Below are 14,711 nucleotides of genomic sequence, written 5' to 3'. Positions count from 1 at the left end.
ACTCCAGTCCCTCCAGAGGAACATGTTATCATGGTAGTGCTCCTCTGTAGGTCCTTATTTTAGGGAGTCTCCCACAGATAGGGTTGTTCTTGATTCTAAGGAAAGTATTGGAAAAGAGAAATATATCCAGTTCTTTGAGGGTGATGGGCCTCTTTGACATTCTTATCTCATGCACTATATTACACCATTGAATTAGGCACACATGTTTGGGCTGGAGATACATTGAGCCAGAGAAGTCAAGCTAAATATGCAATTGTGGTATTTGTTTCAGTTGCATCAACTTTCATTAATAATTTCAGTATGTCTTTTTGACTACACTGGCTCTTTGTTAGATCTACATATCCTTACATCTTTAAACTAGAGGACAAACAGCTTTAACCGTGAAACCACTGTGCATATTTGAATGATTGTAGTGTCTTGTCTGTGTGCATGTACATGTTCGCTTGTTGTACGTTCATGTGTGTGCGCGTGTGTTTAGGTATGATTGTTACTTGTTTTATTTTTTACTGAAATTACTGGAATAGCAAAACCTGCTAATTAGGGTGTATATACTTTTGTCAATATAGTTTGTTGACAGTCTGAATAGAAGGTATAATATTAATGTTTCCTTCTCACTCACACACACACGGATATGCATTAACTTTCAGCTGTCTAATGGGGAAATATCATTTAACTTTTATTGTTTTAATTTTCAGCTAATTATGAATGCTGTAGACTTAACCCAGTGTTTCCCAACCTTGTTCCTGGAGGCACACCAACGGGACATTTGGGATGTCCTTCTTATTGGACCTATCTATTTTGGAGTCTTTACTAAGTGTGGAAGTGTTTGCGGTTCTGCCAGATTTAACTCATCTCTGGGTCCTAATTTTTAACCAAAGTATAGCGAAGACACTCGTACAAAGACACACATACACTGTAGTTAAGCACTTTGTCCTTATCAGTGGTGCAGTGACTGCAACACTTCTGTCCACTCAGAGGAACTTGAACACTAGACGGAATAAATACCTCAGCGGTTTCAGCTGAATCTATTCTCTGGCTCTTTGAATGCTGGCAAAGATGTTTTATAATCCAACTCTCAAGTTCAAACATACAATGGACTTTTCACAACTATCACTTAAGGATGGAAAGCTACATACTGTGAAAACATGATACTGTGCTATAGAATACTGTATCCATTTCGTGTGTGCACCTCTGTCCATTTGTAGGATTTCATTCAGTTTCTTTTCTATCAGATATATTACTTACCTTTGTTTACAATATGCTGTAATATTGAAAAGTTGCTTGTTTGAAGATTATTATGCTTTTTGTTCAAATATTCTCTCAATGCTAGTCATGGGCTTTCACTCTGCGCATAAATCCAATTTTTATGACCGATTGTCCACACACTCACTTTGCAAGTACTGAAACTGAATCTGTGTGTTCAGACAGTGTAATTGTTATAGTATATTGCTCTATACTATATTAAATTATATTATTCATCTATTATTGTATTAGTGTGTGTACGTGTATAAACAGAGTTGATGAAAAGGTTGAACAAACAGATTAGAGTCAGATCTGAATTTTCTGAATTTTGCTGTCTCTCCGAACAAAGGCATCTTTTTTTATACAAGAATTTGAGAGAAAAAAAAACTGTGTAGGGACTCTTTTGAACACAACAGGCAGAACACACAAGAGGTTAAGAGAATCTGAGCAGAGAGAAAAAGTTTGAGAGATACAGCTGAATAGCTGCTATCGAGTGGGAGAAAAAGAGAAAAGAGGAGGAGGAGGGTGCGTCTGTCCGCCTCGTTGATGAGTGAACATTTGTGTGTGTGTGTGTGTGTGTGTGTGTGTGTGTGTGTGTGTGTATCGGGGGGATTTATGATCTTGGCGCATGCGCCAGTACCTGGCAGTCGCCCTCAAGACTGCAGATAACTCTCTATCTTCTAAGCATCACTCGTCTGAGCGTTTTTCCTGTCCTTTTCTAATTTTTTTTATTAACTTGGCCTCCTATACAGTTATATACCATGTATCTGGATTTGACTGTGTTGGGATGTGGATTGTCTGAGCTGACAGAGGTGAGCTACAAGGTCCTGCGGTTTTTGGGTGGTGCTGACTGATTTTAGGGGCTCATCCGGATAGGCGATTTTTAGCAACAGGCTCCTGCTAAACTCAAAGGAATTTTCTTTGCCTTGCACGAATATCGTGATAGATTTGGACAGCTTTGAAGATCTCATAGGACTTGATGTCATCTTGGGTCCTTCAGTGAATCAAAGGTTAGCAGAAACTCTGATGACAACGTCCCCCATCTGTCATCTCACAAGAGCGATGATTCGGGTCTCACTGAGGTGTTTGACTTTTCCACCTGTGTGGCTTCCTTGACGGCACGTGAGTATAATTTCTGTGGTGGTCGTCTTATAACAGCAGAAATGAGAATACTGCAGGGAAATCAAAGCCAAATCTCTGGCACACATACACTAACACATTCAGTCACTTGTTCACTGAAATATTAACACCTACACTGCTGTGGGCAAACAGACGCACACACAATCCCATAGTCACCTACATGATCCCTCCCTAACAGTATTCCTCGCCCACTCAGTGGTGTCAACAGAGCGAGAGGAACTCTGTGTGCGTATGTGCCTGGATCTGTAATCTGCATTTCTCTGTGTGCCTTTGAAAGATGTCTCTGGTGCCTCTTCTCTTCCTTTGTGGGTGAGGGATGTACAAATCCTTTCTTTACTGGTTTGAAGCACTCTTCTGTGTCCTCCAGGGCATGTTGCGAAGTACAGATTGGTGGTGTGCTGGATGTTTCCTAGCGTGGGACGTAAGCCAGAACTTGGGATAGGGATAGCACAGAACATTTTGAGGGGAGCAAATTGAGCCTGCTGATAGTGGCGTTTACTTACTAGTTATAGCGCAATCAGGTGAACTGCACAAATGCGGCACCATAATCTGTACTAAACGTAATTTCAAAGCACAATTCTTTGCTAGTCTTTTCTGAGTGCTAGGTTGTAGAGGATACAGCAATCCAGCATACTTTGGAGGGATTGTACAGCATTGCTACAGGTAACAGTGCATGTAAATTCTATTATTCTAAATTCTATTGTATACTTGCTATTCTGTGTCTGAATATGCCCACTTCCCTACTGTATAATAGTCAAATACCAGTACGTGGAAAGAGTAGTATGTCTGAAGTCATAGTATTCATAAAACGGTAGGCGAAAAGTGCCTACTTCTTCCGGTGAGACTCCGAAGTGTGCATTCATTTGCCAGTCGTGACTCCTCTCTCATGGTCTCATGGGACAATAGTGAAGCTATGCAACTGATTATGTAAGACTCATGACAATGCCAACAGAACAAATGTAATGTATCTGGATTTCATAGAACATACTATTTTACACAAAGTAATTTCTTCATTAAATGGAATACCTTCTCAAGACATTATGCTATAGCTGTTTTACTGATTAGTGGGTTAACGTTACCGTTTACTATTTTTGAGCTATCACACATTAAAAGATGAAGTACCTAAAATGTACTTTTCTATCTCTTGAAGTATAGCTACTTTATTTCAAGTTTAGCTTTAAGCTTAGCTAATTTTTCTATAGAGTAGTTTGTAGTTTATCTAGCTATATTTTTTAACAGCTTGCTAAAAAACTGCCTAAAAGGTGGCATGTTTTCACTGAAAAGAATGATTCACTTAATTTTAATACACTCACTGTTTAATAACTGACTCATGGGTAGTTGATGAGTAAGATGCAGGTTTTAGCAGTGAAATATCAAGCGTAAAGCGGTGCAGCTGTTTGGAGCGTTCATCTAATTGGCTTTTGTTAGTGAAATATATTTTATTAAATTAAAATAAGACAAAGGAGACATTGCCATTAAAGACAATATTAGCAGTTCAGGGCTGAAGATATGTTGCTCTAACATTTCTGCCTCACCACGAATCAGTTTTCCCACTGAGATAAGTGAGGTGGGTTAAGTGCGTAGGATTACGTGGTGCCTACATGCTTTCGTTCTCTTTTTCTTTCTCTCTGCCTCTCTTTCCACCCTGTCTCACAGGGCTGGGTTAAGCTAGGTTGTGCTGACACAGCGTATGTACAGGATTTATCACGGCTGTTGCTAGTCAGACCAGACAGAGTTGAGTCTTACAGTTAGTTCATCCATAAAATTCACTGAGAGCTCTAAAGGGCTCTTTACATTGTAATATAACAGTGTTATGAGACTTCAATTGGCTTCTATATTTTATTTACGTAGTTCATTGTTTGGCATCTTTAGACCTCTGTTATTTAAGGGACATTATAGAGTTCGACCATAAATGTATGGTATTAAATGCTTTCTTACACATGATTTTTTATAGATGTGACGTATAACTTTGAATATAGTTGAATATAGTCTTACTAATGGTATTTTTAAAAGTGTCTCTACCAGAGTAGGACTGGGTGATGCAATACGTAATAATGGCATATTTGTGAGCAGCACTGTGAATATCATGAATATAGGTTTTTTTTACTGCATTTTACCTACTGCTTTTAAACATTTTGAATCTCATAGGCAATTTTTTTTTATTTGAGTTACTTTTAACTGACCAAAAGTCCCTCAAAGGGAATTTTTTTGAGATGTAGATTTAATGTTGTCCGAAAAATCTGATTTCTTTTAGCTGCATAGGTCTGCTAACAGGATAGGACAGGATGGTTTCTTGGCTGGTGGTGTTTCTATAGATTGGTGGAGTTGACTTTGATGTGCCGTGGGCAGCTGGGCCTGACTGGTAACCGCTAGATAAGGGCTCAGTTTGGATGTAGACTGCCTCGAGTGAAATGAGAGAGAGTGAAATCAGAAAAAGAGAGGGATATCAATTTGTCTCTTCCAATATCTCTTCTGCAAAAGTCTGTGTGTGACCAGAAAAAAGACTAAATTATTCATCAGTGGCAGACTACACCCGAGGATCACATTTCTAGATGCACACACTTACTTTTGCAGTATATTTGTGAGTCCTCTGTGAATGCCTGAACCCATGCTCATTAAGAAGCTCCCTTTCAATGGTGAGTGAACATCAACCAATCTAAGAAAGTGTGTCTGGTCAAGCATAGTACGAATCTTGGGGGACTATTTTTTTTTTTTTTTTTTTCCAGTATCACCATTTGCTATTTTGTCTGAATGAAAAATGTGTTGGATCCAAGGCAAGGATGGAGAGTTTTTCAACAGTTATTTCAGTCTGCCTAATTCATAAAATAATTATAGTAGTACTTTACAATGAAGTCTAATTTGTTAACATTAGTTAATATTAGTTAAAATTAGTTACTTAATATAAAATATTGTTCTTTCATGTAGGCTCACTGTGTTTTAAAATCAACATTTAAGTTGATGTAGATAATAAATGAAGCAGAAGTTTTGTTCACTGTAATTCAACTTATTTAATTAACATTAATAAATGGAACCTTATTGTAAAGTTTGTAATGGTTTCTCTCGGCGATGAGAATTGAAGAACGTTCAACATTGGTTGAACAACTTTAGTCTGCCAACCAATCACAGTGGAGGAGGGGCGGGACTAATACTGACCAACCATCACACCTGAACAACAATGGAGATAATATTGCTTGTCTCAGAGTATTCATGTCTTAACCAGATGTAATTCCTGGACTACCACAGTATTGTTATGAAAATCATGCTTGGCGAAACATTTCATTTGCGATACCTCAGTCATATTTTCTTTTTTAATATAGTTTTTAAATATGATTTATTCCTGTGATGACAAAGCTACATTTTCAGAATCATTACTCCTCAGTGTCACACGATCCTTCAGAAATCATTCTGATATACTGATTTGCTGCTCAAGAAACATTTCTGATTATTATCAATGTTGAAAAAGATGCCCTTTTAAAAAATGTGGATTCTTTTATAAATGGAAAGTTCACAAGAACAGCATTGATTTAAAATAGAAACCTTTTGAAATATTTTATATCAATTGAATGCGTAGAAAAGTAATAGCACACATTTCCTTAAGCAAAAGGGACAATCGTGTGTGTAGCACAAATGGTAAAAAAAAAAGTTACAAAATTTAAGGCAACCAGCTTCAGCAGATTTTTGAGTTCTCTCAACTTATTTTTGTAGGAGATTCTCAACTTTTATTGTATAAACTTAAAACAACAAGTTGAGAACTCACAAATCTGCTGAAGCTGGTTGCCTTAATTTTTTAATTTGGCTCAACTTTTTTTTTTTACAGTTTGCAGAAGAAGTTAAACACTTTCCCCAAGTATGAGCAATAGCAATGCTTGCTTAGCACACAGCTCTAAAAAGCAGGTAAAAGCTTTTGTGAGGTCAGCTCTAAATGGCAGTCTCATTAGGAGAATCAAAGTGGGTAAGAAGTCTGAATCATAATAGAGGATGCGAGATGTCTGAAATGCTCGTGTGAGGATTCTTTGAAATAGATAATGTTGAATCTCGGGGTTTTATAGCCTCTCAGCCCTCACTCAACCCTAATGCACATCGATCTTTTATACTTCTTACTCATTTCATATATGTTAACTTGTGACTTACGAAACATGTCTCATTTAGATAGTCGTGAAAAAGTGATGTTGTGATGTGAACAGCTAATGGATAAATGAAGAAATGTGCATGGCTGAGTTAATGGATGAAGGTAGTATCTGGAGGACGTGCCGAAGGTCTTGGAGTACACGGTACGTCCCTAGTGTCGCAGTGGAACTGGGCCACCATATGGAGCGATGGCACACTGCCATTAAAGCACAACACACAGCACCCGTCCGCGATTATGTGTGGGAGTACGGCGGCAGCTGCTGGGTGGCCACGGGAGCGTTTTCTGTAGAGCGTGTCAGTTCAGATCACCTGAAACCTTTGTTCCACAGGTCAAAGAACATTTAGAGCTTCAGAATGAAGACGCTAGTGGACAGCTCTAACGGTTGCTAATTCTTTAGCTAGCTGTGAGAAATGCTGCATCATTCTATGACCTTATTGGTCCAGTGCCATGTAGAGCAGGAAGGACCTGGAGGAGGGAAACATGCTGTTTGCTGGTGGAAATATGCAGCATTAGAATGGGACTTAGTTAGTTTGGATTAGTTTGTGCGTGGTTAATTGCTAGTTTTGTGAATTCACTAGTGCTCAAAAGTTTGGGGTTGGTAATTTTTTTATTTTTAATTTTAATTTAATTAAAAAGAAAAATTATTCATTTTTTAAAAGTACTGTAGTCTCTTATTCTCACCAAGACTGCATTTATTTAATTAAAAATACTGCAGAAACTAATTGCGAAATATTGTTATAATTTAAAAATAATCGTTTTCTATTTTAACATATTTTTATAAATATAATTTATTCCTGTGATGCAAAGCTGAAATGTCAGTATCATTACTCCAGTCTTCGTTGTCACATGATCCTTCAGAAATCATTCTAATATTCTGATTTGGTTCTTATTATTATCAATGTTGAAAACACATATGCTGTATTTTTAATTTCAACATTTTTTGAACCATGATGATCTTTTTCAGGATTCTTTAATGAATAAAAAGTTCAAAAGAACAGGATTTATTTGAAAAATATATTTTTGGTAACATTTAAAAATGCCTTTTGATCTGGCATTTTTGATCAATTTAATGCATGCATACTAGTATTAATAAAAGTAGTAATTTTGTAGACAGCAAAAAAAACATTTTTCACAGAACTTGCTTTGGATGTAATTTTAACCCCATTCAAATCTGATCCTTCCCTTAATTACTGTGCATACATAATATTAATATTTTATATATAATCCCAGTACATGAAACCAAAGATGTCCTGTGTTAATTCCAAAAGTCATTTGGAAAACAAATCCTATCCAAATAGTGCATTTGATTCCTTTTGAAAGTAGAGTAGTAAGGCAAGAAATGATTGCATGTACTTCAGGAAATATTACGAGCCAGATTCAAACCTGCCTCGCCCACTTGAGCGCCCCTGTTCTGATCAGGCCGATTAAAATGCCAGCAAAGGTCACGGTGACAACACAAAAGGTCTTTGATTTGACATTTTTTTTTGCACATGCTCTTGTCAAACTGCATGACGCGTGATCTTAAAGACACAAAATGAATCTCCTGATGATATTCATTTCAGGCAGGACAACAAAGCTCTCAGTGGGGATTTGTGAGAAATGATCCTGTTCTCTCTCTCTCTGTATCTGTGGTATTATTTCCAGGCTCTGTCAGTGTGCGGTTGGATGACGAGTGATGGTTCTGTTCCAGGCTCAAGGGCACTGGGCCGATCCGGGCTCAGATTTAGTGGGCTGTTTTGATTAGGCGAGCAGGTTCTGCTATCAGCCTACATAAATTAGAGAGCAGCTCTCTGAATCACACTCACGGCTCCCACTGGGCTCATATCAGCTCATAATGGATGTGTGCGTTTGCCGAGAGGCTGTAAAATACTTGTGTAATAAAGTACAAGAGTATCTGAAGTATGCGTTGATTAGCTCCCAATCGGTGTTGTTCATTTACCCCTCAATGTGTGTTCTCTGATAAGGGGCTTTATGGCTGTATACGATTCAGGGTGTTAAACTTACACAGGATAGATTTACTTCTTTACTTCAGAGTCACCTTTCCATTTGAAGTTTGCAAATTTCACCAGAAGGTTTTAAATTTCAAGCAGACAGGTGCTTTCAAGAGAGTAAAAAAAGAGCTTAATCTGACAGACAAAAAGCTAGACAGCCTTGCTCTCTACATAGGCAGCTGTCGTCTAAAGCCTGTTTTTTGCTTCATGTCTCCACATAAGTGCGAGGGACTAGAAGTGCCACTTATGAAACCAATAATAAATAAAAAAATAAAATGGCAACAAACTAATTTCTGTTCAAACTGACAAATAAATTGGGAAGTCGTGGCCTAATGGTTAGAGAGTCGGACTCGTAATCGAAAGGTTGCGGGTTCGAGTCCCCGGCCGGCAGGGATTGTAGGTGGGGGGAGTGAATGTCCAGCGCTCTCTCCACCCTCAATACCACGACTGAGGTGCCCTTGAGCAAGGCACCGAACCCCCAATTGCTCCCCGGGCGCCGCAGCATGGCTGCCCACTGCTCCGGGTGTGTGTTCACGGTGTGTGTGTGTGTGTGTGTGTGTGTGTGCATTTGTTCACTACTCACTGCTGTGTGTGTGCACTTGGATGGGTTAAACGCAGAGCACCAATTTCGAGTATGGGTCACCATACTTGACAATACGTCACGACTCACGACTCCGACTCTGAAATAGTATCCACCTTATTCTTTAACGTGGAAGCAAGCCGTTTTCTGTGAATGTGTGAGACCTCTGGTTCCTTAGCCGCTGTAGGGAAATAACGAGAAGTGCAGTAAACTGTAAAAGTGTTTGCACTACAAAACAGTGAGTTCATAATTAAGATAATAGATCAAAATAATATGGAAAGAAACCTGTTTGCAATATCAAGCAACAAAACAAGCTGTTTTGTACAGCTTAAAGTAGCTGGAAGCGGATGACACTGGAGGCCAGACACATTCAATTTAAAAATGGCTGCATCTCTTACAGGAACAATAATGTGGATATTCATTAGTTTATAAATAAACAGAAAATATGACTGTTTAAATGTGGTTAAAAGTAGCAATAACTATATTAAATTAAATGCAACAGTTAACATTAAATTTGCATTTTTATTAGCAATTACAATGTTTTTTTTGTCATCATTTTTTGCATTTAAACCTGATTTATTAATGTAATGCATGAATAAAAATGTTTTAATGTTACATTTAACTGCCATTTTAACTTTGTTAATTGCATTTGTAAAAAACATGTTTTTACATTTATACATATTTTTAACATTTTGTGATTTAACATTTTTAATGTATAAAATAAATTATTTCATAAAAATATAAAGATAATGTTAATAAATATATGCATGAAAGTAATTTATACAGTTAAAATAAAAATATGATATAAATAAAATATTAAAATGGATGTTAAAATGTTATAAATTATTTATGTATTTTATTTATAAAATGATATTAAAGTTCATTTTCTGAATAAATAATTTTACAATAAAAATTGTACTTGGCTTTCTGTCTATAAAAACGCGGTTCTATTTTTAACATTTATGTCTATAAAAATACTTGTATATGTATATGAAATCACTTTGGTGAATTTAAATTGATGTGACCACCAAAATAGGATGTCTCATATTTGACCCAAATATACAGTATAAAACATTTTATGTTTGGAGTGCAGCAAAAAATTATGGCTGTGAACTGAATGTGCATCACATTGAATTGCAATGTTCTTTTAGTGTAGACAGGCATTGTAAATTGTTGCAATAGTAGCAATTTAGTTTTGTTTCGTGTCATTCTATCCATTTCCTTCATCAGGCGCCTTGTGGGGCGGCAGTAGTGGCACGCTGTTTGCAGAGTGTGTTAGCGAACTGAAACATACCACAACTACAGTTACACATGAAGAGTGTGTCTGTGTTGTCTGTATGTGTGGTAACTAGCAGGTGGGTGCTTCATTCATCAGTCTTTCCTCTCCGTTCCTCTCTTCCTGTCTGTGCCATCTGTCGCTGTGGCCAGACTGGGCGCAACATGGCCTCTTCCTGTCTGACGCCATCCTATGACGCAGCCCATAGCTGCAGTGGACACACATTGCGAATTCAGCCAGAACATAAAACTCCTCAAAGAATCTCATGCAGAAACAAAACACTGTGCTGATTGTGAGTCTGATTGTTCATTGTAGTCCCTGGCTTTCATTCATTCTGCAGCATTGAAGCTGACAGTGTGTGATGCTTAACGCCCGAGGGTTCGATCTGCTTGCTCCTCGGCTCTCTTGCCGTCTGCTTGTGTAAAAGCATTTCGCTTCAGTCCATGTCCTGCACTGCAGTAGCTCCAAATTCAGGAAGACACAATGAGCGATTGCGCATCTGAGAGCTCGTCGTGTCTCTGAAGGAGGTTAAATCCTCTTCTGCTGAGGACAGAGCGAATGTGTGAGTGTTTAGAGAGTCTTGAATCATGACAACTGCCTCATTTGTGGATGCAGAATGATGAGATTATTTTTTTTGGATGTAGCTCTGATGCTTTAGATCCAAGTCTGGCCTACACAGCATTTTTGGACGTCATAGGTGCATTTGGACGTTTTAGTTTGCGTGTGATGGGCAAAATGATGTCTGGAGAGCTGGAAATGGACACCTTTGTGTTTTATTTGATCAAATGTTATGCCAAAGATGCTGAAGCGCTGTGAGAGAGGAAATGAGAGAAAGAGGTGAGTCACGATCCGATGTGAAATGCATGAGAGTGTATGATCAGGATGTTGGGTGGGGCTGATGGATGGAGAAAAAAATGGGTTGAAGAATCTGTAGTGAGTGAGAGAGAGAGAGAGAGCGAACAGAGATCACTTGACATCAGCAGACTCCAGACCCCACCCAACCCCAGCAGTGCAAACACACACACACACACATGGTAGATTTACTGGGCTCTGTGAATAGTAAACACTGGAAGTGTACTAAAATGAGACGAGAAGTGTTTTTCACAACGCTCTGATCTCACAGGTCTGATGAGAGTCACATGTGAGTGATTTAAATGCACTCCAGCCTCCTCCTGCTGCGTCAAATGAAATTTGGAGTTTAATTGGTAGTTAATGAAAGGCCCATGGTGGCGTTTTTAATGTCAGCACAAACAGACACACTGCATTGTAATGAGCTTCTACACTGTCATCTGACATACAGAAGTTCGCATTTATTCATTTTGATTTATTCAATTAAATTTTTCAATGAGATTTCTTGCACAAATTTAATACTTTTATTAATATTTTATGCTTTTATTGCTTTTTTCCGCAAGGACACATTAAAAGGACAGGAAAGATTTCAATTTCAAATAAATGTTATTCTTTTGAAATTTGTATTCATCAAAGAATTAATGGGCAAAATGATGTCATTTCTCTACACGCATGACTGCGTGTCCTCTCACAGCTCCACATCTATTGTCAAATTCGCTGATGATACTGTGGTTCTGGGCCTCATCTCCAACAACGATGAGATCGCATACTTGGATGAGGTAGAGAGACTCACATCATGGTGCCAGGACAACTGTCTCTCTCTGAATGTGAGCAAAACTAAAGAGCTGATCATGGACTTTAGGAAGAGACAGCAGCAGCCCTACTCTCCTCTCAGGATCAGTGGGACCCCTGTGGAGAGGGTGAGTAGCTTCAAGTACCTCGGTGTAAACATCTCTGAGAACCTGACTTGGACTACACACATCCAAACACAGGTTAAGAAAGCCAGGCAAAGACTGTACCATCTGCGACAGCTGAGGAAATTCAGGGTCTCACCAGCAATCCTGAAAACTTTCTATTCAGGGACCATAGAAAGTGTATTGACTCAGTGCATCTCAGTGTGGTATGGAAACAGCTCCAATCAGGACTGCAAAGCACTACAGAGAGTTGTGCGCTTAGCTGAGCGCATCTCAGGGTCTGCTCTCCCCTCTCTGCAGGACATCTACCTCAAACGCTGCAAAAATAGAGCTGTCAAAATCATCAAGGACTCAAATCACCCTGGTAACCGTCTATTCACTTTGCTTCCATCTGGTAAGCGCTTCCGTAGCCTGATGGCAAAAACTGAGAGACTTAGGAGGAGCTTCTTCCCCCAGGCCATCAGGCTCCTAAACTCTAACGCTGTGTCATAACATCACTTGACTCCATGTAAATATCACTATATCAATAGCTATTCATAATTTTTCTCTACCTCATATTGCTGTTATTTAAATACCCTGTACAACTTTTTGCACATTCTTTTGCACATTCCTCTTATTACTATTTAAGTCAGCAACATACTGACCTGCACATTTATATTATATTTTTTATCCTATCTTATTTTATTTTATTCTTTTATTTTATGTTTTGTACTTCTCCTTCTTAATATTTGTATACTTTATAATTGCACTGTCCTTGGAGCGGACCTGACCTACATTTCACTGCTGGTTATACTCTGTATAATTGTGTATGTGACAAATAAAAACTCTTGAATCTTGATCTTGAATCTTGAATTAATCATCAAAAAATTTATCAGTTCACAGAAATATTTAGCAACATGACATTAGTATTTCTTGAGCACCAATCATCGTATTGGAATGATTTCTAAAGGATTGCACTGAAAAATAAAGTAATGGCTGCTGAAAGAGTCAGATTTACCACCACAGGAATAAACCCCATTTTAACAAATATCAAAACAGAAAATAGTCATTGAAAACTGTAATTATTTTATTTCTTTATTTTTATTTTATTTCATTTGATTATTTTATATTTTATTTTATTTCATTATTTTATTTTATTTTTATTTATTTTATATTTAATTTTTTTGTTTTATTTTATTTCTTTTTTTATTTCATTATTATATTTCATTTCATTTCAGCCCTGAATCCAAAACAATACGGTGCGCTAAACTCAGGTCTGCATCAAAAAGGACTTCTGAACGACTCAAAAAGCAATCAGACTCAAATCGTGAATCCCTTGAATAATTTTGCTGACTTCAATCGGTTTGTTCTGTCATCAATCTGTCATTCTACAACCTTCACCGATGAGTCATGATTCCTGTCGCCTTTGATTGAGTTTGCTTCCTTCCCTGAGCACAGCAGCAAGAGTAGAATGTGAATTAGCATCCCCAGGCATCTGAATTTATAGTTAGTCATCGTTTCTATGTCCGTTTCACACTTGGCATGTTTATTTGAAATCTGTTCTGAAGTCTGATTTAAACACTGTGCTTTGTTGTTCTGAATTACCAGCAAGCTAAGCAAAAATATATTTTATTGTCACATTCTTCTACTGTCATGGCGGAGGTTTGTTTGAAACAAATCTTGCTAAGCAAACTAGTACACAATCAAATTACAAAGATGTATCAGTGTGATGTCCACTCACACAAACATGATAGCAACAGGCGTCTGACAACATGTTCATCTTTCTTTCTTGCTCCCCTTCTCTCTGTTTCTAAATCTGGAGGTGAAGTCTTTTCAGGAACACTGATAGTGGAGTGTTAATAAGCTGAACTGACTAACTGTGTGTTTGTGACTCCGATATGCAAATGAGAGCTTCTTTGTGCTCGTATGATTGGTTTCTTGAGCGTATCTTGCTAACGTAAAGTATTAGCATGTTGGCTTCATTCTGGAATCCATCTCCTTCTGTCTCTCTGCAGGCAGTGACTCTGTGGAGGGCGAGTGTGTGTTCGAGGGGGATTACGCTGTCCCTCCTCTCCCGGTGACTGAGGGCATGCAGCACATTCGGATCATGGAGGGTGTGTCGCGCTCTCTCCCCTCGTCTCCTCTGCTGTCCCACCAAGTCCTCAACATGCGTCTCCAGCCACTCAAGAGACTGCCAGGTAACACTGCTTGTGTGCAGTGCTATATGTGCTGCAGTTGTGTGTGTGTGTGTCAGCGAGAACCACCTCCTGTTTCCCATCTCAAACACTCCAGCTGAATGCCAGAACTCCCACTGAGAGCACAAATGCCTTTACCTTACACACAGGGAGAGTGTGAACGAGTTTGTGTGTGTGTGTGTGTGTGTGTGTTTGAGAGGTAACAAAGTAGCAATGTGTTATTTTTAGAGATGTCAATTTACATGTTCATTTAGTGTGGTTTAATTGTTGAAAATTGAAATTTACATCGAAAGTGGTATATATATCGGCATTTATTTGTTAAAAATACAGTAAAAGTAGTTCTGTCTGTCTATATAATATATTATCTATTTATCTATCTCTCTATCTATCTGTCTATCTAGCTAATATATAATTGT

The 14,711-nt window shown here is 38.1% G+C and overlaps 1 protein-coding gene across 1 annotated transcript in view; it reads left to right on the top strand.

Moving 5' to 3' along the window:
* LOC306862984 (protein TANC2-like) overlaps positions 1–14,711 on the top strand; it is a gene marked incomplete at its 3' end in the record, with an annotated part of 172,425 nt that overhangs the window by 90,354 nt on the left and 67,360 nt on the right. The window contains exon 4 of the mRNA XM_079406112.1: positions 14,116–14,298. Coding sequence (XP_079262238.1) covers positions 14,116–14,298 — 183 coding nt within the window. The remainder of the gene's footprint in view (positions 1–14,115; positions 14,299–14,711) is intronic.

This window comes from Barbus barbus (genome assembly GCF_936440315.1).
Source record: "Barbus barbus genome assembly, chromosome: 4".
In the NCBI taxonomy this organism is placed as follows: Eukaryota; Metazoa; Chordata; class Actinopteri; order Cypriniformes; family Cyprinidae; genus Barbus; species Barbus barbus.
This window is presented reverse-complemented; position numbering and strand designations above follow the sequence as displayed.